General features: G+C 42.6%; 1 protein-coding gene across 6 annotated transcripts in view; it reads right to left on the minus strand.

Moving 5' to 3' along the window:
- DCAF6 (DDB1 and CUL4 associated factor 6) overlaps positions 1 to 22,956 on the minus strand; it is a 196,827-nt gene extending 173,871 nt beyond the window's left edge. For 4 of the 6 annotated variants that reach the window (XR_012715055.1, XM_075264279.1, XM_075264278.1 and 1 more), the window contains exons 1-2: positions 22,709 to 22,956; positions 11,683 to 11,800 (exon numbers count right to left, since the gene is read on the minus strand). Coding sequence is in view for 5 of the 6 variants with exons in the window: in XM_075264279.1 (XP_075120380.1) it covers positions 11,683 to 11,773 (91 nt within the window). In the remaining variant the exon portion in view is untranslated. Of the gene's footprint in view, positions 1 to 11,682; positions 11,801 to 22,453; positions 22,506 to 22,566; positions 22,613 to 22,708 lie in introns of those variants that run through there. The other 2 variants (XM_075264276.1, XM_075264277.1) reach the window with 2 other exon arrangements.
- Positions 22,957 to 24,711: the final 1,755 nt, after the last annotated feature.

Consider the following 24,711-nt stretch of genomic DNA (forward strand, 5'->3'; position numbering starts at 1 on the left):
AGGGGTAGCGGCTGTCGCCGGCCCTGTGGCAGCCGCTACTGCGGTAGTTACGCCACTGGATGTCATCCTTTTTACTCAATTGAGTACTACAGTATATAATAAGGGCAATTTGGGTGTGTTTATCATTTATGTAGATCATATGACTGGTCTTATGTACCGGTTTAGATTTGTTCATACACAGTGTGGAATGTATGTTAACTATCCGAGGGCACATGCTGCACTAGTATCTGTAGGTTACACATATACACGTCACAATAGTAGGGAGAACTAAATGCGCCATAGTTATACTTTATTCCCTGCGATCGTCCAATCTCCTCTGGCATGAATATTTACCTATTAGCTATTGGCCAGATCCAATGACGTCACGCTGTTTGCGGTGAACAGCGTCTGCTATTTTTCAGTACCAGTGTCCACCATCAGGGCACCGGGAATTGCAATTGTAACTTCACTAGCGTTATCTTTGGCTCACCAATATATCATTATTTGATCTCCTGATGAACCCATACATCAAGGGAAAACAGGTTGAGATGATAGAATTGATCTAGCTGAGATACTATATGAAAATGAGCATCTATTATCAGCAATATATGCCAATCATCACTAAACATGCTATCCAGGTCCATACAGGGTTAGAGATGATCATTTACTATTAAACTTCACTACCTCACGGTGGGTTTTGAACTATAATCACATATCTAAACCCTCAACCTATGTTTGGGATCCGGTCTATTGATAGTAGCGCAGTGCTTATTATTGGATAACGCTACAGTTGCGCTAATATTGATTTAAATCTAGTAAGGTTGATGTCCTTCCGCGGTTTTTGTATTTGTTACAGGCCCAAATACATATTTGGCATTGTTGCGTCCATAGCAACCTGTACAACAAAACTGAAATAAAATATTTCATGTATACGGTGAACGGCGGGGAAAGAGGAAAAAAAAAAAAAAAAAAAAAAAAAAAAAAAAAACACGCCGGAAGTAGTGATTTTTCGCCATCTCACCTTACTAAATGTGCTATAAAAAGTGATTAAAAAAAAATAAATAATCATACGTACCGCAAAACAGTACCAATAAAAAGCACAGGTCATCCCGCCAAAAAAATAAGCCCTCAACCAACACAGTCAACTGAAAAATAAAAATGTTACGCCTCTCAGAAGACAATGATACAAAAATCATTGATTTATGTCCCTAAATGTGTTATTGCTCTGCAGAATTAGTATTGCATAATATATATATGTATCGCCGTAATCGTACTGACCTACAGAATAAAGGCCACTTTACTTATGCTGTACGCTGCATGGCGAAAAATTAAAAAGGCAAAACGCAATGCCAGAATTGTTTTTTATTTGATTTGTTTGTTTTTTTAATCCAGAAAAAAAAAATATATATATCCTATTAATATTATAAATGTGAAAGTTTGTGAGTTTGGATGTTTGTGGGTTTGTGTGTTCGGATGTTTGTTAGTCAATCACGCAAAACCCGCTCGACCGATTTGGCTGAAATTTTTCACAAACATAGTTAATACACCCCATTGCGCAATAGGCTACTTTTCGTCACAATAGCGCACATACGTTTTTCCCAGAACCCCCAAACTCACACCACCATCTCTGCAATCTCACACACTTTGGACCATAGCAAGCCACAAAATTCACATTCCCCCCTACAGCCTCGCCCCTAACCCCACACAATCACATATACATATACTTTACCACTTTGCCCCATGTCAATACCCCTAGGCGGTCTAATAAATGAAAAAAAAAAAAAAAAAAAAAAAAAAAAAAAAAAAAAAGGATTAAAAATTCAAATCACCCCCCTTTCCCTAGAACACATAAAAGTAGTTAAAAACTGTGAAACACATACATGTTAGGTATCCCCGCGTCCGAAATCGCCCGCTCTACAAAGCTATACAAATATTTTTCCTGTTCGGTAAACGCCGTAGCGGGAAAAATGGTCAAAAGTGCCAAACCGCCGTTTTTTCACAGTTTTGATTCTGATAAAAATTTGAATAAAAAGTGATCAAAGCAATAACATTTCCTGAAGATGGTAGAACTACAAAGAACACCCAGTCCCGCAAAAAAAGACGCCATATACATCCCCGTACACGCACGTATAAAAAAAAGTTACGGCTGTCGGAATATGGCGACTTTTCAAAAAAAATGTTAACAGTTTTGGATTTGTTTTTAACCCCTTCTCGACATGCGCCGAAATAGTACGGCGCATGTCGGGTCTGTAACTATGGCGACCGCCCGGGAGCCGGGCGGCCGTCATAGCCGCCGGGTGTCTACTGCTTTAAGCAGTAGACAACCGGCTCTAATGCCTCCGATCGGTCCCCGGACCGATCGGAGGCATTAACCCCTCCGGCGCTGCTGTCAAAGGCGCCGGAGGCGCCATCTTCCCGGCGGCGCATGGGCGCCGCCATTTTGGCAAGGATCGCCGGCTCCTGGAGCATGCTCCAGGGCCGACCCCCCGTTGCCATGACAGCCGGGAGCCTTGTTAAGGGCTCCCAGCCAGTCTGCAAATTCTCTTTTGCAGGCTGGTGTATACAGCCTGCAAAAGAGATGATGATTTTTTGCAATGCATTGCAATGCATTAGCATTGTAATGCATTGCATTAGTGATCAGACCCCCTGGGGTTCAACACCCCTAGGGGGTCTAATAAATGCAAAAAAAAAAATAAAAAAAAATATAAAAAAAATATAAAAAGTATTAAAAGTTCAAATCACCCCCTTTCCCTAGAACACATATAAAAGTAGTTAAAAACTGTGAAACCTATACATGTTTGGTATCCCCGCGTCCGAAATCGCCCGCTCTACAAATCTATAAAAATATTTTTCCTGTTCGGTAAACGCCGTAGCAGGAAAAATAGTCAAAAGTGCCAAACCGCCGTTTTTTCACTGTTTTAATTCTGATAAAAATTTGAATAAAAAGTGATCAAAGCAATAACATTTCCCGAAAATGGTAGAACTAAAAAGTACACCCGGCCCCGCAAAAAAAGACGCCCTATGCATCCCCGTACACCTATGTATAAAAAAGTTACGGCCGTCGGAATATGGCGACTTTTAGAAAAAAAAAATTTTAACACCGTTTTGGAATTTTTTTTAGGGGTCAAAATGTAAATAAAACCATATAAATTTGGTATCCCTGGAACCGTACCGAAACACAGAATATAGGGGACATGTCATTTCGGCTGCACAGTGAACGCCGTAAAACCAAAGCCCGTAAGAAAGTCGCAGAAATGCATTTTTTCTTCAAATCCACCCCATTCTGAATTTTTTTCCTGCTTCCCAGTACATTATATAGAATAATTAATGGTGGCATCATGAAGAAAAAAATTGTCCCGCAAAAATTAAGACCTCATATGACTCTGGGAGCGGAGAAATAAAAAAAAGTTATGGGGTTTAGAAGGAGGGGAGTCAAAAACGAAAATCAAAAAATGCCATCGGCGGGAAAGGGTTAACTTCAAATACCTCTGTCCCAAAGTCACTATGTAAAGTTTCTCACAACACAGTATATATAGCAGCTCAAATACAAATTAACTTCAACACAAAAGTCTCACGTATTCTCAGAATTACAGCAAAAACAAGATACAAACTTACATTTCATATCCCATACCTTATACACACTACGAAAACCTTACCCGCGCCTGTATATACCACTGCTACAATCACCGCAGACGAAGTCGCGGGTACCAGCTAGTTTTCTTATAAATCTGGAAAATCGCTGTTACACTTGTAAGCCTCGTACGATCCAAAATAAATTGAGACAATCAAAAGTAGATGCCAATATAAAGCAGAGATATGGTAGATAATATGTATTCATGTATTTGAGTGATATAACCATCCGCCTGAAAAGCAGAGAATTTCACATTTTTAAAGTTGCAATTTTTTCCAAATTTCCATATATTTTTTTTTTATAAATAAATAGAAAAATATTGATTAGTGTTTACAACTAACATGAAGTACGTGTTACGAGAAAACAATCTCAAAATCACTTGTGTAAATTAAAGTGTCTCAAAGTTATTGCCATTTAAAGTGACATGTCAGATTTGGAAAAAAAAAAAAAAAAAAAAAAAAAAAAGAGGCCTGGTCCTTAACGCACTTTTGGGCTGTGTCTCTAAGGGGTTAATTGAGGAATACTTATCTAAAAGGTGGCATGCGGGGATATTATTCATTTCCTGGGGATTTTTAGATTACAAATTTTATAACTGGGGTAGCAGCAGGATGGGGACTTTGTGTTGGTGAGGGCAATATAGAAACCTCACAGAGAAGTCACAGCTGGAAGAAGTGGTCATGGCGATCCAAATGGGAGAGATAAGAAATATGAATGATCATAGTGAATGATGTCACCTGTTAGTCACTACATTGTTCTTGTACTGAATTTAACTAAATGGTCTTTACTAAAGATGAGCGAATAGTGAAATATTCGATATTCGTTTCGAGTAGACCCTCAATATTCGACCGAATATTGAATCCCATTATAGTCTATGGGGAGAAAAAAAAAAAAAAAAAAAAAGCTAGTTTCAGGAGGAACCACAATGACACCCCAGGAAATGATGCCAACACTTCTGGAAAGTAACTGGGACAGCAGCGGAAGCATGCCTGCCCAAGTCCGAGTATTACCCCACTATCACAGTCTATCAACTAGACACTCCAAACAGAACCTCTATGGAAAGTGGAAAAATACTTGGAAACCTTCTTTCCTTTACATTAATATGGACAGAAACACAAATTTAAAGCTAAAGAAACATTAGCATGCGCTCATCACAATCCCTGACTTGATAGCTGTGTTAAGCAGGGTGCAGGGCACAAATCTGATGAGGCCCGAGCACCAGGAACAGATGTTACAATGGCTAGCGGATAAGGCTTCCAGCTGCTCTTCCACCAGCCAGTCAGGGACTACCTCCAGTCGTGTTTCTACCCAAGAGTCTGCCCCACCCTCCTCCCAACATGCCCAATCTTCCCACCCTTGCCCCCTCCCAGGAGCTACCAGAACAATTTCTGTGTCCTGATGCCCAAACACTGGAGCATCCACCCAATATACCCGTCCCATACGAGCGTGAAGCAAGGTCTAAAATTCTCACAGAGCATATACCTTATTTGCTCTGCGCACTAACTATTTACCGTCCCTGTATACTTGCAAAAGATTACCCTTGTATACATCGGTTTGTGCGCCCAATACACCTGTCCCATACAGGAGTCAAGCAAGGGATCTACTTGCCATACAGTATAGACCAGGGGTGGGCAATTAATTTTCCCATGGGGCCGCATAAGAAATTGAAACTATGCTAGAGGGCAAATTTAGCTCCACCCACTTCTACGTTGACTCCGCCCATTCCCAATCATCTTTCCATGTGCCCCAACACAGTATAATCCTCCTACAGTCACTAGTACATTGTGTGTCCCCACATTATAATGTTCCCTTCCAACTACCCCACAGTATTAAGTCCCTCTCCTGGTGCCCCAGTTTAAACTGGTGGAAACTAGAGGGGACATGAAGCTGAGAAGCTGGAGGGGGACATTAAACAGTGGGGGTAGTTGGAGGGAGGCATTAAATTAACAGCTGGAGCGGGACATGAAACTGGGGTCAACTAGAGGGGGACATTAAAATTGGGAAGCTGGAAGCAGACATTAAACCGTAGGGGTAGCTGGAGGGTGACATTAAACTGGGGGCACACAGACAGACACATACTCACTCTCCACCCTGCATCTCACCTTACATCTCTCAGTACCTTAAGACACACACCACATGTCTCCATAGTCTGAAACATGTGGTGTGGGCGCCGGCCATCTCGGGGTATACTTCCTCCTGTCACATTATGGGTAGAACTTTGATTTATATATGAATGTACACAGTACTTTGCACTAGTATGCCATCTATATTTATTCTGGTGTGTTGTCACTACTTACTAATGCTTTTCTCATAATGTTTTGTCTCTATAGGTCTCTGGCCAGGGCTATTAGACGTATTATCATAGTATATGTCCCTTTCTAATTACACCTAGGCAGCCGGATACAGCTTGAAATTATTATCTGTGATACTAATTATAGTACTTACTGTTTATATGCAGTACCCACATCTATGTTATATCTTATTGGGTCTATATACATTTAGTGGGCCCGTATGTATTCATTGTCTACGGTCTCTGTCCGACTGTTGTTGTGGCCATTGATTATTGGTGACACATACCTAGATATATACATTCATGTAAGATTTGGCTTACTCTAATGTTGATATACTCCATTTACTCTTTCTATATACTTACCTGTTGATACTCCCTGATATGTAAAGCGCCCACTTTTGTCTGATGGTGTTGTGATACTTGTCACCGTTTTAACCATTTATGTAGTTTCAATAAAAATTTATGTTATCATATATACGTTGTGGTATTCCTTAGTTCGTTTTTTTTCTGTTTTCGCGTTCTAGCATGGATATAAGGATACAAGGACTTGACCATATCAAAGTGAATTGCATGTTGACATGATGTTGTATAGTTTTCCCTGATACCATGTTTGTTTATATACTTTCCAAGCCTGGCCCAAGTTTTGAAGTTGGTGGTGCAAAGGTTTTTAAAAACCTACCCTAACCTGCCTGAGCTACTGGTGAAAGTGCACCGCTTGTGCACCCACTTTTGTAAGTCTACATTAGCCGCTGCTAGCCTGAAAATCCTCCAGCAACGCCTACATCTGCCTGAACACCGGCTGTTGTGCAACATCACCACACGCTGGAACTCAACATACCATATGTTGAGCAAGATGTGTGAGCAGCAGAGACCTTTGATGGCGTACCATCTCCAAAACCCAAGGGTTCCTCAAAGTCAGCTCCCTCAGTTTATCTACCATGAGTGGCCATGGATGGCAGACTTATGTGAAATCCTACACGTCTTTGAGGAGTCCACCAAGAGGGTCAGCTGTGACAACACATTAGTGAGCGTAACCATCCCGCTCCTCTGTGTGATGCGAGAATGCCACCTCGCAATCAGGGATAACGCATTGCACACTGAAGAGTGTGGGAAAAGCAGACCCATCATAGCTAGATACTCAGAGCACACTCCTGTCAGCTTCTCAGTGTTGAATGGCGAGGAAGAGGCTGAAGTGGCAAAGGATGTCATTCTCACACACGAGGCTATTGGGGAAGTTCAGTGCGTCCCATTGCTTCAGCGCGGATGGGGCGAAGGGGAGGAGGAAGAGGAGGAAATTGAGAGTGACCCTTCCGGTGGGGGCAGCAAAGCCATGCCAAGTAACACTCAGGCACACATGGCTGACTTCATGTTGGGCTGCTTTACAAGTGATAAACGCATTGTACACATCATGGAGAGCAACCAATACTAAATGTTTGCAATCCTCAACCCCCAGTAAAAAAAAACAAAAAACAAAAAAAAAACACACCATCTCATCTTTCATTCTGGTAGAGGGGAGAAGGTAGACCTGTGGCCCTTAAAGTTAGCCTTTTTGATGGGACAGAGTGTACACAAAGAACCACATCTGCCACTTGCTGAGCGACTATTCTACTTGTAACTTCATAATTGAACCTGCGTGTGTATGTTTTCTTTTGAATTCAAGTTTGATTTCTGTTTCCCATCTTGTCACAATTTTCGAAAAAAGAAAACTGGTCAACGATTTACTGTAGTTATGTTTTCTCAATAGAATATGAATAGATTAGAGTTAGAATATCAATAGATTTGTATTTGATTTATTGAGAGTTGCTGAAGAATGGCATGTAGAAAAGTTTTTCTTCAAAGATAATTTTGGAATTTTTAAGGACTGGAGTTTTATAGTAAGTCTTCTCTTCTCAGAGCCCTTAGGCCCTTGGTGTGAGTTGAGCCTTGCACCAGCAGATATATGGTAGTAGATAAACGCCATATATACACCAGATGACAGTATACAGGCTTCTTCTCACCCAATGGGACAGTTAGAATGAGTTCACAAACTGATGTATACAAATGGGGGGGGTTTTGTTTGTTTTGGGGGTTTTTTTTGTTTTTGTTTTTTTTTTTTTTTGGGGGGGGGGGGAGGGGGGGGTTGTATACACAGAGGGTAGATATATTGAGCGTATCTACTACCGTATATACCAGATGAAAGTATACAGGTTTCTTCTCACCCAATGGGACAGGTACAATAAGTGAGTGAACAAAAACACTTGTATACATATGTTTGCTTTAAGTATACACGGAGGGTAAATAGATATGGTCTTTATCTACTACCATATATACTGGATGCAAGGTGAACTGCTAGCTTCTCACCCCTATGGGACACACAAGTACTGTATACCAGTGGTAGGGAATTGGAGCCCTAAAAAGGGCTTTTTGTCAAAATTAGCTGCAGGATGAGTGTATATAATAGTGGTGTATATACACTCATAAAGCAGTGTAGCTCTGAGAATGTTTCCTGCCTGCCTAACAGAAGCTAATCCCTCAGCATTGTCTCTTCCTATCTAACTCCAAGCCGCAAATGACACGAACATGGCTGACACTATTCTTATAAATCAGAGGTCACCTGATTTAGCCAGCCAATGACTTTTTCCTGTTAGAGATTTCTATTTATCCCGGACAAACTGGGAAGACTGAATGGGTTTGAGGGCAACTTGGTAGATCAGTTAACTCAAGCTCACACGCTAACTGTATGAGTTAAAGACTCTCAGAGAGAAGAGATGACTAAAGAGGTAACTTTCTAGTACTTATGGTAAAGGTGTTTGAGAAAATTAGGGACCTTTGAAAGCAGACAACTTCACTGCCATAAATTTTTAGACTGGAGAGATACTCACCATGGAAACAGAGGATTTAAATTCCTACCTAAGCTACATGAAGATGGACAATTTCAATAATGTCAGTAACTGCAGACCAAGTTTTATCTCTCAGAGATTACTTCTATTATACTCATCCTTAGAAGGGTCAGTGTGACATTTCTGCCATTCACACGCACCAATTGACTTTATTGTCTCAGGGGGAGAAAAGCAGGGTACCATCTCTTACCTGTATCACCAGCTACTGAATACCCATAATCTGTGGCATCCCTTGTACCTTAAAAGACGACCTGTTATGAACTACAAAATACTAGATAGCATACATAATTTGATTGTTGCAATTTTCCTGAAGCACTTATTTGAAATCCATTCGCACCAAATAAACAATAACTGGAAAGTTATATGTAAATTATCTTATTATTCTACCTTTTATTTTCTCAGAGGAGGGGGGGAGAAAAAAAAAAAAAAAAAGTTATCACCTACTGGGAGAACAAAAGCCAATTTCCATACAACCTACCAGGGTCTAAGTGTTTGGTTTTTTTTGTTCAGGTAGACCAATTTTTAAAAAATATGCTCTTAACCAATTTGGAGTTGAACAACAATTAAATGAGGAGTGCCATTTAGCAGTTTGTACTTGGCAACAGGTACTCTTTAAGGCAAAATGGGAGAAGTGTGTGGACCACATCTCTAATGAGTGTTGGGAAGGTGCTAGATATGATGTCCATTTTTTCCCATATCAGAGCATCAATGCTATACAACTTGTAATTCCTGCAAACGTTTTACTAGACAGCCAGACTGTTCCATAGGATAGTAATCAGAAAATGCTTTATTAATAACACCGACATAAAACAAAGTCTCAGACACAGAAAGACAAATGAAAAAGATACAAAAATGTGCTGCAAATGTTCCAGCTATACAGTTTTACAAAAAAAAAAAAAAAAAAAAAAGCTGTCTCAGACCCTCCCACAACAGTCACATGGGCAGTAAACATATTTAACGCTAAGATCACATCTGTCCTGTTTGAGATTGCACCATAAAAACAGCCAAAGGTCAGCAGAGAGAAAAAGTCCTGCTCAACTAGTCAATGGGATCCAAGTGTAAATGCTGTTTTAGAGGTCTGGGTCTGCGTTGTTCGGGTTACCCGATGGATCCGAATGATTGAGAGCCCAGCACAGATGCGAACCCTGCCTACAACCTCCAATAACACCATCACCGCACTGCCATCTGAACTGTCTCCCCCTCTTTCTGTCTCTACCCCCCTTCCCTCATAGATTGTAAGCCCCTACGGGCAGGGCCCTCTACCCCACTGTGCCAGTCGGTCACTGTTAGTTTTATATCTGACTGTATATTTTGTGTACTGTATGTAAACCCCCAAATGTAAAGCACCATGGAATTAATGGTGCATAATAATAATAAATCACAATATATTGTTGAGGAGGCATGACAAGTGTTGGGGGGGGGGGGGGTTTACGGGGTTTGGGGCATGGATTCTCATTTTATTTAATAGGGGGTTGTCCATTATTAACAAATAACTGAACTAGTTATAGAAAGTGTATTAGAAAATTGTATATCAATTCCTTGCAAATTTCTAGATCTCGGCTTGCTGTCATTTAGTGGCATCTAACGGATTGCCCTAGAAACCCGGTACCAGTTTCCCTCAGCAGTATTCGGTCTTGGGTTGGGGGGTTTAGCAGTCATGAGACCCGTTCCCTGGGTCTACAATCTTTTGTTTATGTATTGATCTGGTCTCGCTAACTAATAAGTTAGGACTGCCAGCCTATGCATGTGCATAGCCTGACAGCCGTCATTATGTACTCCAATGCTTATATAATACTTATAGGGCTCTTCCCCCTTCTGTGCCTGGCTGTGTGCCCGAACAGCAGCTTATATCCACCAATGATGTTGCTAAGTATGTTATCCTGGATACAACTGTCATTTATGTGGGTGTAAGCTGCTGTTTGGACACACAGCAGGGTGTATAAATAAAGGAGAGCCTCGTATGAGGCTTTTGGAGTGCAGGTTTAGCTTGATTGTTTTGGATAACATGTCCACTAGTCCGCTAGTTCACACGTAAAAACCTCCCGGCTTATTTTGGTCCTGAAAAAAACAGCTTCCCAAAAAAAAAAAAAAAAGTCATGTCACTTCTTTTTTCTGCTAGCAGACAAAAAAAAAAAAATAAATAAATATCAAAAGCTAGCTGTTCACATAGGGCTCCATTGTAAAGCCTCTTTTCCCACGTGTGAACTAGCCCTAAAGGCGCACATGTAAATAAGGCTTAAAGGGGTAAATGTTTATGTACATAAACATTTTAAAATTTGTAGACAGTTAAAAGAAACATTTTTGCAAATATAAGTAATTAAACATTTAGCAGAGTTTTAAAGAATTTCTCTAAATATCTTGTGGTCACAGTTTTGTTGTCTTGATCAGTTGCCAGTGGATATGACCATGAATGCAGGAACTTGCTAAGGTCAGAAAATCCACCATGATTTCCTTATTGTGGCCGGGATATCTTCTCATACATGTACTGACTGTCTGATGACCCTGCTACAATAAGAAAATCATGGCTGGGATACTAACATATCCCAGACTTCAGAAAGTTTCTGCCTTTGTGGTCATATCCATTGGCAACTGATCAAGACAACAGCCTATCACCACTAAGATAGCTAGAGGAAATCTTTAAAACTCTGCAGGATTTTTAACTACTTATAATTGGAAAAAAAACGTTTATATATTTGTCTACAAATATAGATATGATTATGTTCATGGGAATACCCCTTTAAGTCAAAGTTGCACACCTCAATCATGCCTTGATACTAATGCTGGAAAAAGTTACATATTTTTTTTATATTTGTGCTGGAGGGTTCTTTCTCCACAAAATTATTTGGATTTACAGTTTTACTACATAATACATTGATCTCTGGACAAAAGTAAACATTATCACTTACCTAAATAGTTGATACGAAGAGCTGCTGGATCATGTAATCCAAGAGTACATTTCCTGACATCCCACAGTAGGTTATCACAATAACGGGACATTGTCCAAGTAAAGAACAACTCTCCCAACTGGGAAGTAAACAAAATACAAAATTAGAGATTACTACTATGGGCCATTCACATCATCAATGGGAGCTCATTCACCCTCCATTGCAGATTCTGTCGCTTTGAAAAAAAAAAAAATATTAAACCTACATATTAGGTATATCCCAAAACCACCCCTCCTACAGAGTACATATAAACCTATCAGGAATAGTCACATAAATGAATAATCAGGAGGTGGCCATTTTTTTGGTGGGACTTCTTACATGATCTTATGAGGATGACGTTTTTTGTATGGGGGTAGCTTCTGTGCATGCGTGGGAATCAGCAGAATACTATGAGACTATGTAGTGCAGTCACTAGGATTGGATAATGGCGCCATTATCAGTAAGGTAATCGTACACAGGTGTTAAATGCCTTTATATTGATCCCTCTCTGTGCCCTCCACTGTGCAGCCCCTGATGAAGCGGAGGTGAAGTGCGCGTTGCGGCTGCAGGTGGAGATCATGGCGTCTCTATATACAAGGTATACGGTATATCTGTTTTTGTTGATATTCCCTGTTTCATTACATTTGCTGGGTGAGTAGTTGTGATATTTGGGCCATTTATGTCTTTTGATGGTATGCACACCTTAAGGGCTCGTTCACACAGGCACAGAGTGGGCGGATTATGGCACGGAATCCAGGTCATAATCTGTCCCCTCACAATGGTAGTCTATGTAGACCTCTAGCGTTTGTTTTTCTGCTAGCGTTTTTTGGCCAAAAATAGTGACGCTGGTTTTTTTTGTTTTTTTTTTAAGGTCCATTCACTGTCCAGGAGGGAAAAACCTCCTGGACAGTGAATGGACCTTTTTGAGGTGGTTCCCCCCCCCCCCCCCATGTCAAGTGAACCAATGATTTTTACCTCTATATTTTTAATTCTTTTGAGGTTTTGTTATTTGGTAGTAGTGTGTCAGAGAATGCAAAATGTGAAAAAAAAAAAAAAAAAACTGAATTTTTTTTATTTTTAATTGATTTTCAAAGTTTAGAAAAAGTGTGAATTTCTGTGTTGCTGCCTTTACATTTCTCCTCATAACTCAGGCTAGAAAAAAAGAAAGAGAAACAAAATAAACACCATTTTACTTAGGACGGTCCAGGCTTTCGCCAGATATGTCACAATAGTATCTTTAATATTTTACCTATGCGGACACAAACGCAAAATTTTAAAGACGCATTTCTGGAAAAAAAAAAAAAAAAAAAAATGTTCAATTTAAAAATTTCCAAAAATGCACATGTGCCTGCTATGCCTCGAGCCACATCTGCACCAAAATTCAATTTGGCATCGCGATGGGATCATATTTTAAAATATAACTATTAGTGTCAATTCAAAAATCTTGAATTCAAATCTTTTCAGCCTGTTGTCTAAAAGTGTGGGGTCTACACTCACCGGCCACTTTATTAGGTACACCATGCTAGTAACGGGTTGGACCCCCTTTTGCCTTCAGAACTGCCTCAATTCTTCGTGGCATAGATTCAACAAGGTGCTGGAAGCATTCCTCAGAGATTTTGGTCCATATTGACATGATGGCATCACACAGTTGCCGCAGATTTGTCGGCTGCACATTCATGATGCGAATCTCCCGTTCCACCACATCCCAAAGATGCTCTATTGGATTGAGATCTGGTGACTGTGGAGGCCATTGGAGTACAGTGAACTCATTGTCATGTTCAAAAAACCAGTCTGAGATGATTCCAGCTTTATGACATGGCGCATTATCCTGCTGAAAGTAGCCATCAGATGTTGGGTACATTGTGGTCATAAAGGGATGGACATGGTCAGCAACAATACTCAGGTAGGCTTTGGCGTTGCAACAATGCTCAATTGGTACCAAGGGGCCCAAAGAGTGCCAAGAAAATATTCCCCACACCATGACACCACCACCACCAGCCTGAACCGTTGATACAAGGCAGGATGGATCCATGCTTTTATGTTGTTGACGCCAAATTCTGACCCTACCATCCGAATGTCGCAGCAGAAATCGAGACTCATCAGACCAGGCAACGTTTTTCCAATCTTCAATTGTCCAATTTCGATGAGCTTGTTCAAATTGTAGCCTCAGTTTCCTGTTCTTAGCTGAAAGGAGTGGCACCCGGTGTGGTCTTCTGCTGCTGTAGCCCATCTGCCTCAAAGTTCGACATACTGTGCGTTCAGAGATGCTCTTCTGGCTACCTTGGTTGTAACGGGTGGCTATTTGAGTCACTGTTGCCTTTCTATCAGCTCAAACCAGTCTGGCCATTCTCCTCTGGCATCAACAACGCATTTCCGCCCACAGAACTGCCGCTCACTGGATGTTTTTTCTTTTTCGGACCATTCTCTGTAAACCCTAGAGATGGTTGTGCGTGAAAATCCCAGTAGATCAGCAGTTTCTGAAATACTCAGACCAGCCCTTCTGGCACCAACAACCATGCCACGTTCAAAAGGCACTCAAATCACCTTTCTTCCCCATACTGATGCTCGGTTTGAACTGCAGGAGATTGTCTTGACCATGTCTACATGCCTAAATGCACTGAGTTGCCGCAATGTGATTGGCTGATTAGAAATTAAGTGTTAACGAGCAGTTGGACAGGTGTACCTAATAAAGTGGCCGGTGAGTGTATATTTACCAAATAATCCATGATTTTTAAATATTACTGTATTTTATTATGATACAGCTTAGGGGGTGCTCACACTACCGTCGGTGTCCGCTACATGTCGGGTTTTTCTGTCCGCTTGAGAAGTCGGACATCTTCACTTGCAGACAGGGAAGGACAGGCACGGAGTGCAAAAGAACGCACCCGATGCCCATTGAGATGAATGACAGGTGTCACGGACACAGCTAGTGTCCGCTCCTAATGTCCGTGCCAGATTTTGAGCGGACACTACCTGTCGGACACCGACGGTAGTGTGAACGCTCCCTTAGGGGGCATTCACTCTACCATTGGTGTCCGCTCAGCAGTGTCCATGGTTATTATCCGTACAAGACAACAGACACTTGCTGGTCCTTTTGCAATTTCCATTCATTTCAATGGGATTTTATTTTGGGTCCTTTAGTGTCCGTTTACAACCAAGTCCGTTTTTTTAAGCGGACAAAAAAAATAAATAAAATAAAAAATATCCTACATGTAGGACTTTTCTGTCCATTTGAAAAAAGGGCAGTAAGGGTCAGTTTTGTTTTTTACCATTGAGGTCTTAGGGTAACGGACATATAACAGAAACTAACTGACCGCCATCAGTTACTGTCAGTTATGATAGGTGTCTTTTTTTTTTTTTCGGGGGGGGGGGGGGTTAACAGACACCAATGAGTGTGTGAACCCTACCTTAGAAGCAGGAGGGGCCAGAGGAGAAAGTTTTGTTAGGGTGCATTCACACAGAGTATACGCTCACTGATTCTGAACGTGTAACGTGAAACTCGTTCCGAATCAGCGGTGTTAAAACAGATCCCATTGCTTTCTATGGGAGCCGACATTTGTGCGCTCCCCATAGACATGAATGGGCTGCTCCCTCGGGCCTGGGCAGAGCCAACTGCGCATGTCCGCTTGTAGTGCGGGCATGCGCAGTCGGCTCTGCCCAGGCCCGATGCCTAGCAGAGTGAATTCAAGGCCGGAAGAGGACGCAGGGGCGCTGCGCAGGGAGAAGAATCCAGCCTAACCCTCACTCATGTACTTGGTAAGTAGAATTTGATCGAATGTTGCGTACCCCTGAAACGAGCATTTCCCCCCATAGACTATAATGGGGTTCGAAACCCGTTCGAACAGTGTGCAGCTGTTCGAATCGGATTTCAAACCCCGAACATTTTAGCGTTCGCTCATCTATTCTTAAACAAAAAATGCATCTCTCAGTTTGTTATGCAATTTCTCTCACACATGGAAAAACCCCACAAGTGGATGTAAACTGCTGTATGGGCACATGGCAGTACGCCACAGGAAAGTAGATTCACTGGCCTTTTGAAAAGCAGTTTTAGGCTTGAATATATTTCAGGTGTCGTGGTCTCATTTGGAGAGACACTAAAGTAACAGCACAGTGGAAACCTTTCAAAAGTGACCCCATTTTGGGGCAACACGGTGGCTCAGTGGTTAGCACTGCAGCACTCGAGTCCTGGGTTTCAATCCCGCCAGGAACAACATCTGCAAGGAGTTTGTATGTTCTCCCTGTGTTTGCATGGATTTCCTCCCACTCTACAAAGACATACTTCATATATAAAAAAAAAAAAAAAAAAAAAAAAAAAAAAAAAAGGACCATTTTGGAAACTACATCCCCTCAAGGAAATTATCAAGGGGTATGGTAAGCATTTTTAACCCCACAACTGTTTCACGGATTTTATTAACACTGGGATGTGAAAACACATCAAAATGTCACTTTATCCACAAAATTTTCACAAGGGATTAAAGGAGAATAAGTGCCCCACAGTTACCCAATTTCTTATGAACACAACAATACCCCATAAGTGGTTGTTAAATTTTTCATGAATACATGGCGGTGCTCAGAATGGAAAAAGAGCTATTTGACGGTTTCCGCGTCAAAATACGGTCCAAAAAACTCTGTATGAACTCCGCTTTAGAGGGACTACTGCAGTACTGTGTTTTTGTAGAGCCATGAAGGTGGCAGTAAACTGGAATTCCCTTATAAGCTACTCATGCACTGGTATCAATTTTTTATTTCAGAAAAATAATATTTCTATATATCTGTACTTTCAGTAGTGGGACAGATTTATTATGTTGTGTATGCCAATTTACTGGTGTACAATGAATAAAGCCCCCCCAAAAAAAAAAAAATTGTGCAAAAAAGGATTAAAAAAACAAACAAAAACACACATCTCTGCACAGTCTTCACCACTGTGGCAAGAGCAAGCACAGGCAGGGAACTGGATCATCAGCCCCATCAGATTTATCATCATTGGTTTAAAGATTGGGGAAATGATTGCTACAAAGCACACATATTCTTGCGGAGGGAGCTCAGGAACAAGAAAAAGACTGGGTCTCACCTCCAAAAGAGCATGAGAATCTGCCCTAGCACATGGATGGGGATGTTAGGGTAAACCAATTATTTTACTTGGTGCTGCAAATACTGGAGCTAAAATAAATAAATGGACTAATCTCTCTCAGTCCCGCCATTTACTTGATACGCAGCTCTGGGATTCTGTTTACATTCGTTGCTCATGTCAGAAGTGTTTGAAGGCAGGTCTCAGATGGCCTCAATGTTTACCTGATCACAAATAGCACATTAGTACTGAGGCCAGTTAGTCATGTGCAATTTGCTAGAGGTCAGAATCATGCGATTGGCTACAGTAGATTTCTGCCCTGAAATAGGACGTCACTGCTGAACTGTAAACAGAAGCACAGATCTGGAAACGAAAGACCTGGAAGAAGAGTAATTCTTTTTTTTTTTGTATTGCCAACATTTGCAGCACAAAGTAATATTTCAAAAAAGAACCTCACAACTGTTAAATGGTGAAAAGTCTGCAAGCTTCTCTAATACACATCCAACTGAAACCCTAAAAAAGCAATAACTATGCAACTAATTAATGATATAATACTAATAAAATCAACAATTTTATTTTGAAGTCAGAGTGTATCAGAATGAAAATCCAAGCCATTCAGATAATGATGTAGGTTTCTCTCCTACCACTCGCTGACATATCCTCACTCCAGGACACAGATGCCACTGCTGCCTTCTATAATACCACCATTACCTCAGCCCTTGATTCTGTGGCCCCCTACACATACACCAGAGCCCGACCGATCAATAGACAACCCTGGCACACTGACCTGACTAAAAAACTGAGACGTGCCTCGCGGGTTGCAGAATACCTCTGGAAGAAAAGCCACTCCCAGGAAGACTTCCTCAGTTACAAAGAGGCAGTTCTCTCATTTAAGAACGCACTCACCTCTGCAAAGCAGGTCTACTTCACCACACTCATATCTGCACTCTCTCGCAACCCCAAACAGCTATTCTCCACCTTCAACTCCCTCCTCCGTCCTCCTGGCCCCCCTCCGACATCACTTAGCTGCCGACTTTGCCGCTTACTTTAAAACTAAAATTGACACCATCAGAGACAGTCTCACCCTACTCCCCCGACAACCCCTCTACTCGCTGCTCCTCATCCCTGACCCGTTTCTCCCCCATAACTGATGAAAAAAACTCTCCTCCCTAATCTCCAAATCCCACCTCACCTCCTGCGTGCTCAACCCGATCCAGTCACATCTCATCCCCAAACTCGCTGAAGTCATTATTCAAGCCCTAACCCATCTCTTCAATCTATCCCTAACCAATGGATCCTTCCCCTCAGCCTTCAAAGACGCCACTGTCACTCCTATACTTAAGAAACCGTCCCTCGACCCGTCCTCTCCTGCCAACTATCGCCCCATCTCACTGCTCCCATACGCCTCAAAACTTCTTGAGCAGCATGTCCACTCTGAACTCTCCTCCCATTTCTCATCCAACCTCCTCTTTGACAGACTTCAGTCAGGCTTCAGACCCCGGCACTCCACTGAAACTGCCCTAACAAAAGTCACTAATGACCTGCTAACCGCCAAAGCCAAGCGCCATTACTCTGTCCTCCTCCTCCTCGACCTCTCCTCTGCCTTTGACACAGTAGACCACTCCCTCCTGTTAGAAATTCTCTCATCCCTTGGCATCTCAGACCTGGCCCATTCCTGGATCTCCTCATACCACACAATCAGCGTCTCCCACTCGCACACCACCTCCTCACCTCGCCCTCTCTCTGTAGGTGTCCCCCAGGGCTCCGTCCTAGGACCCCTCCTGTTCTCCATCTACACCCTTGGCCTGGGCCAACTCATAGAATCTCATGGCTTTCAGTACCACTGCTATGCCGATGACACCCAAATCTACATCTCTGGACCAGACATTACCTCCCTGCTGGCCAGAATTCCAGATTGTTTAGCGGCCGTAGCCTCCTTCCTCTCCTCCCGCTTTCTCAAACTCAACATGTAGAAAACAGAGTTTATCATATTCAGCCCATCCTGTATGGCCCCTCCACCTGACCCATCTATCAAAGTTAATGGAACCACAATTACCCCTGTCCCACAGGCCCGATGCCTTGGGGTAACCCTGGACTCTGACCTATCCTTCACGCCACATATTCAAGCCCTCAACACCTCCTGCCGCCTCCAGCTCAAGATCATCCACCGCATTCGCCCTTTCCTCACCCAGGAAACTACCAAGATGCTCGTCCAGGCCCTCATAATCTCCCGCCTAGACTACTGCAACACCCTTCTCCATGGACTCCCAGCTAACACCCTCGCCCCCCTGCAGTCCACCTTAAACTGCACTGCTCGCTTAATCCACCTCACCCCCCGATCTTCATCGGCTGCTCCCCTCTGTCAGTCCCTCCACTGGCTACCTATAGCCCAGCGAATTGAGTTCAAGCTACTAACGTTAACATACAAAGCCATCCACAACCTGGCCCCTCCATATATCTCTGAACTAATCTCCCGCTACTGCCCACACGTAACCTCAGATCCTCCAATGACCTCCTGCTCTGCTCTGATCCACTCCTCACTCAACCGTCTCCAAGATTTCTCTCGTGCATCCCCCATACTCTGGAACTCCTTACCACGACACATAAGACTGACCCCCACAATCACAGGCTTCAAGAAGGCCCTGAAGACTCACCTATTCAGGAAGGCCTACAACCTCCAATAACACTATCACCGCACTGCCATCTGTACAGTCTCCCCCTCTCCTGTCTCTACCCCCCTTCCCTCATAGATTGTAAGCCCTCGCGGGCAGGGCCCTCTACCCCACTGTGCCAGTCGGTCATTGTATCTACCTGTATATTCTGTGTATTGTATGTAACCCCCAAATGTAAAGCACCATGGAATTAATGGTGCTATATAAATAAATAATAATAATTTTCCTATATAACTCCCAGCAAAAAACTGGCATAAGTTATAAACAAACTGTCACTGAAAGTAGCAATGGAGAGAGCATTGTGGATGTGTTGTATCTTTGGCGCAAGAGAGAGCTTTATGCCAAAGATGCACCACATCATCACACATCTACACCTGGTGTAAATGTGTTGATAAACTCCCCCCAATGTATTCATTTACCAAGTTTACTAGGTGTATGAAAGGCTGGGTTCACATCTGCGTTCGGGGATTCCGTTCCCCTCTCCAGATGAAAAATGCAGAACAGCACTTTCTCTCCACATTTTTCACATGGACCCCATTATAGTCTATGAGATTCGCAGGTTTCCTAAGGTAACCACTTTATTATGTAAATTATGTTTCCATTCAGAGGTCAGCAAGCAAACCTTCCTCGAATTGAAACCCGAATGCAGATGTGAACCTAGCCTAACTCAGTTGCAGAAAACTGTCAGAGAATAGTCCTGCAATTTTCTCTGTCTTTCAGGTCCCCCGGTGAACCCAAATGATGGGAGACGGAGCTAGGGTGAAGCTAGTAGAAGAATTTATCCAGCACATCAAAAAGACAGTCAGGGTAAATAACTTCTCTGGGCCAGTGTCCCTGTGATGGAGATGTCGAAAACAGTTCTGAAATAGACCAAGGTGCATATTAAAGTCATTTCACATTATAGAAAAAAATAAAATGGCAGGCTCCCACTCAGGGCTGGCGTTAGGTGTGTGTGTGTGGGGGGGGGGGTCAAACTGGGCAATTGCAGGGGCCCTCTGTCGGTGGAATACTTTCCCTATTAAAATAGTATATGATGGAAAGACACTGTATCTGCAGTATCGGCTAATAGACAGCAGCCGGCACTGGAGCTGCAGCTATTGATCAAGGAAGCTCCATTCAGCGCTCTCAGGATGCTTCAACCCTACCAATGTCCACCAATGAGAGGGTGAGGAGAGCCCAGGAGGCAGGGCTTATCGCTAAACAGAAAATGGACCCCTGCTGATCTCCTGCCATCTGAATAGTGCAGAAGGAGGAAAGGAGAGCTCAGCAAAGTGAAAGTATTTAAAAAAAAAAAAAAAAAAAAAAAAAAAAGCCAGGTACTTGCTGGTGGTCACTATTGCCTATTACTGTCAGGCATTTGGGGTTATTAATTTAGTTTTAGTAACTCCATTAACCCCTGTGTTCCCCAAATAAGGGTTACTAATGTGTGAGATGTATGGGGGTAATAATAGAGAAGATACTTAATCATTACCTCCATGTCTCTCACATATCTGTTATGTGAGGGACATAATGGGGTTAACTGCTATTAATATGAGGCACATGGAGTTACTAAACTGTAATGCACATGACTGAACTTTTTATCTTCAATTGTGGATAAAAGTATGGACTATTATATTTCAGTGGTCCCGTACACACGGCCAGTGTTTTTGCGGCCATGTGTCCCCTGAGCTGCAGATATTGGCGCTATTAATTTCGGCAGCAATATCTCTCCACTGTCAGAAGAGCGGGTCTTATAGCTCAGCATCATTCCTGGGCTGTGAGGAACGCCCTCCTGACTGTATTCTTCCATAGCCTTGTACTGTCAGAGGGGCGTTCTCCATCTCCCAGTGATGCCGCTAGGCTAAAGGATCACTTTTCCAACATTAGAGAGATATCGGTGCTGAAACTAACTGCACCAATATAACCAGCATGGTAAGTACCGGCAAAGTTGGCACTGTACTGAATTCAGTCAGCTTTCTAGCAGTATATAATACCGCACATCACTGAGGACATAAAATGTTCTCTTTAAATACACATCATCTGCATCAGTTCTCTGGTTATCCAGGACCATTGTCCAACCTGCAGAGGTGCCATGTATGTCATCGGCACTCACAAGTGAGGAGTACATGGCTCCTAGGAAGAACCTGCTTACTGCAGTGTACCATTATAGTGCGGGGCAGGAAGAGGTTAATTGCTGGCTGGTATTATGAGGGGGCATCTGCAAATAAAAGGGGTCTGGTTATGTTCTTCATATGGGGAATGGAGGCAACTCTGATAGTCATGAAGTGTTTGGTGATGTGAGGGGAACATTATACAGTAAAAACAGTGCTTTATGGAATGTATTATGAGGGCAGAGGGGAATCTGGCAGTAAATGGCTAATGTTACGAGGCAGTATTTAGTCCTGGTATAGCGGTCAGTGGGTGACGTGACAGTATTTAGTCCTGGTATAGCAGTCAGTGGGTGACGTGACAGTATTTAGTCCTGGTATAGCAGTACTATTTGATAACTCTGTATGTATATAAATATTTTTTTGTGTAGGGAAGGGCATGTGCCTTGTTGCTTCTGCAGCTGATCTTTAACGATAAGGCACAGAAGCAACTAGTTTACATAGGCAAAAAAAAAAAAACACTTACAAGTTTACAAACAACCACTTAAAAACACCCCTGTAAGCACCAGTGATAGGCACTGCGGCACATTGAATTAACAGAATGGGACTATGTTGTATGTATGAGTGGGGCCCCACTTTCAATTTTGCCTGGGGCCCCATTTTGTCTAATACCGGCCCTGCTCCCACTACAATGTCAACAATCCACCACTGAATAACCAGACATTTACATCCTCAAAATCTCCTGTCCACTAAGAACGACATACATCCATACCATAAGATAAAACAGAACATTTTGAAGATATTAAATTCGGTCCTTGAGAGGGTCCTATAGACTAGATGCAGTATAGAGAAGGGTTTAGGTTTTTAATAGGTTTCTACACAGCCCCTATAGCAGTCTCTAAAGTATTCCACACAGCAAACATTACCTCACAAAACTTTACTGTTTTGCAAACTTCAGTCACGTGGTATGTGCAGGTCCTTATACACAGATCAATAATAAATCCGCAGCGTCTACTCTGAGAGCTGCCAGACCACTTACCAAGTATTGCAGAGCAGCCGGGCACTGCCAACTTTCTAATGCAACACTCTATGTCCCAACACACTACATCACTCAGCCTCATGTCCTATAAATAGGCGAACATAACATGTAGCCGAAGATTCATCCATTCACCATGTCTTACCCTGACAAATAGCCTCCACAGCTACCAATAACGAGAGAACGCCTAGTCCTGACTCCTGTCAGACTGCTCCAAAAGCCCCTTCACCCGGGGAAAGCCTCGGTGGCGACAAACTTCCTCGGCCAAGTGGACACTCACTGCAGGTTCCTAAGGGGACATGTGACAGGCAAGATGCCGGCCATGAATATCAGTGCGTGCCAAGTAATTACACGAATCGGAGGATAGAAATAGAACAGTGCCTAGGATGGAAATGGAAGCGCTCGGTTTTATACGTCACCGTGACCTGGAAGGTGGGCGGAGACAAACACAGAGTAATGCTACGCTCTTCACTGGGACTGACTCCTCTCTATAGGACATAGTGGTGAACTAGCTTTGCTTGGCGGCTGCTCATTTGACTACAGTAGGTCCCCAAGTTCACAGTCCGTCTTATACTTGTCTTCGTCACTAGTCTTGGGTAAACTTCCTTGGAGTGATGGTGTTGGTATAGGAAGTGATGTGTCAAAGACATGAGGTTTGGTGTTATAAATGAATCCTTAGTTGTGTTTTAAAGGGGTTGTCCAGGATAAAAGAATGTTTTATAATTAGGCCAGGGGAGGTGGGAAAAAAACCACACCACCACCTACTCACCTGTACCCAGTGCTTCAGTATCTCCCAGTGTAGTACGGGTCTGTTGCTCCGTTGTTTTCTAAAGCAGCATTCACACTACCGCCGCTTTCTGCCCTGGGGTTTCTGTTGTAAACATCGGGGAAACTGGACAGGGGACGGTTTGCTAACCGTCAGCTTTAAAACGCATTCATTTGAATACGTTTTTAAAGGTAACTGCCGGCATCCATATGCGGCCTCTCCGCCTGGAAAAGGTTTTTTTTCCACGGACACAAAGTCCTGCATATAGGAATGTTTATTCTAGGTAGTGCAAAAGAGACGTAGACAGGAGGGTCTCTAAGGTACAAGTATGTGAGTGTCCATCTCAGAGCCTCTACAAACAATGGGAAACTTGAGAACTCCAGGGCACAAGTGCATTAGTGTCCATTCCTGGAGCCAATGGGGATGACAAAGTAGAAAAGGATGAACTGGAACAGTATTCAAAGTTTGCACTAAGTGTACACAGTTTGGCACATATATGAACAAAGGGGCAAACAACGTGTTGGCTATGTACAAGCATATGAGTCTAGGAAATCACTCCAAATGGGTTCTGGAGGGCACAGAACTTAGAGGAATACTCTGGATAGACTGGGTGGGTACAACCCATAAATCAACACCGTGAGCAGAGATCCATTGTTGTCTTCCGGCATAAGTCCCCGCTGCACGTGACCGCTGAGGCCAATCGGTGACCTCAAGGAAGGTCATGTGATGTAACTACCTGTGATGTTCCGGGGTCTCTTCCTGAGGCAGCTGATTGGCCTAAGTGGCCACGTACCCACTGAGGCCAATAAGCGGCTTCAGCGGAAGAGATGTTACAGCCAGCGAACAGTTTCACTTTGAAAAGACATCAGAGCAACATGACGGAACCAAGCTAACCGGGACGGTGGTCCATTTTAAAAAATATTTTTTTTGCCTGGACAACCACTTTAAAGAGGTTTTCCCATCTCAGTGTTTCAGTAGCTTTGCCTGCAGTCTGTTCTCACTTCCTTTATTTCTCCTCCCTCTTGCTGAACGGGCTTGAGAAGTCTCACAACACTTATGCAGGTCAGATAATATATATGCTTGTACAGAATGGACTCAATGTTATCTGTCTGTTTACATACAGAGATAACAGACTCTGTTTTATCAGCAAAATTCAATTAGCTGAACGATTGTCCTGCTGGCAAGAGCAGTGAGTAAGTGACATCACTTGTCCTATAGGTCCCTAGTTATAGCAACGCTGTGTAAACACTGGGAGGAATAAGGTCACATAGCAGGCAAACAAAGCAAAATTTCTAAAGCAATATATTTAGGAAAAGTCTTCAGTTTACATAAGCTACCAGTATAAATAGGATCCTTGAGATGAGGCAACCCCTTTAAGTTGT

The sequence above is a fragment of the Leptodactylus fuscus genome, chromosome 2 (genome assembly GCF_031893055.1).
Source record: "Leptodactylus fuscus isolate aLepFus1 chromosome 2, aLepFus1.hap2, whole genome shotgun sequence".
In the NCBI taxonomy this organism is placed as follows: Eukaryota; Metazoa; Chordata; class Amphibia; order Anura; family Leptodactylidae; genus Leptodactylus; species Leptodactylus fuscus.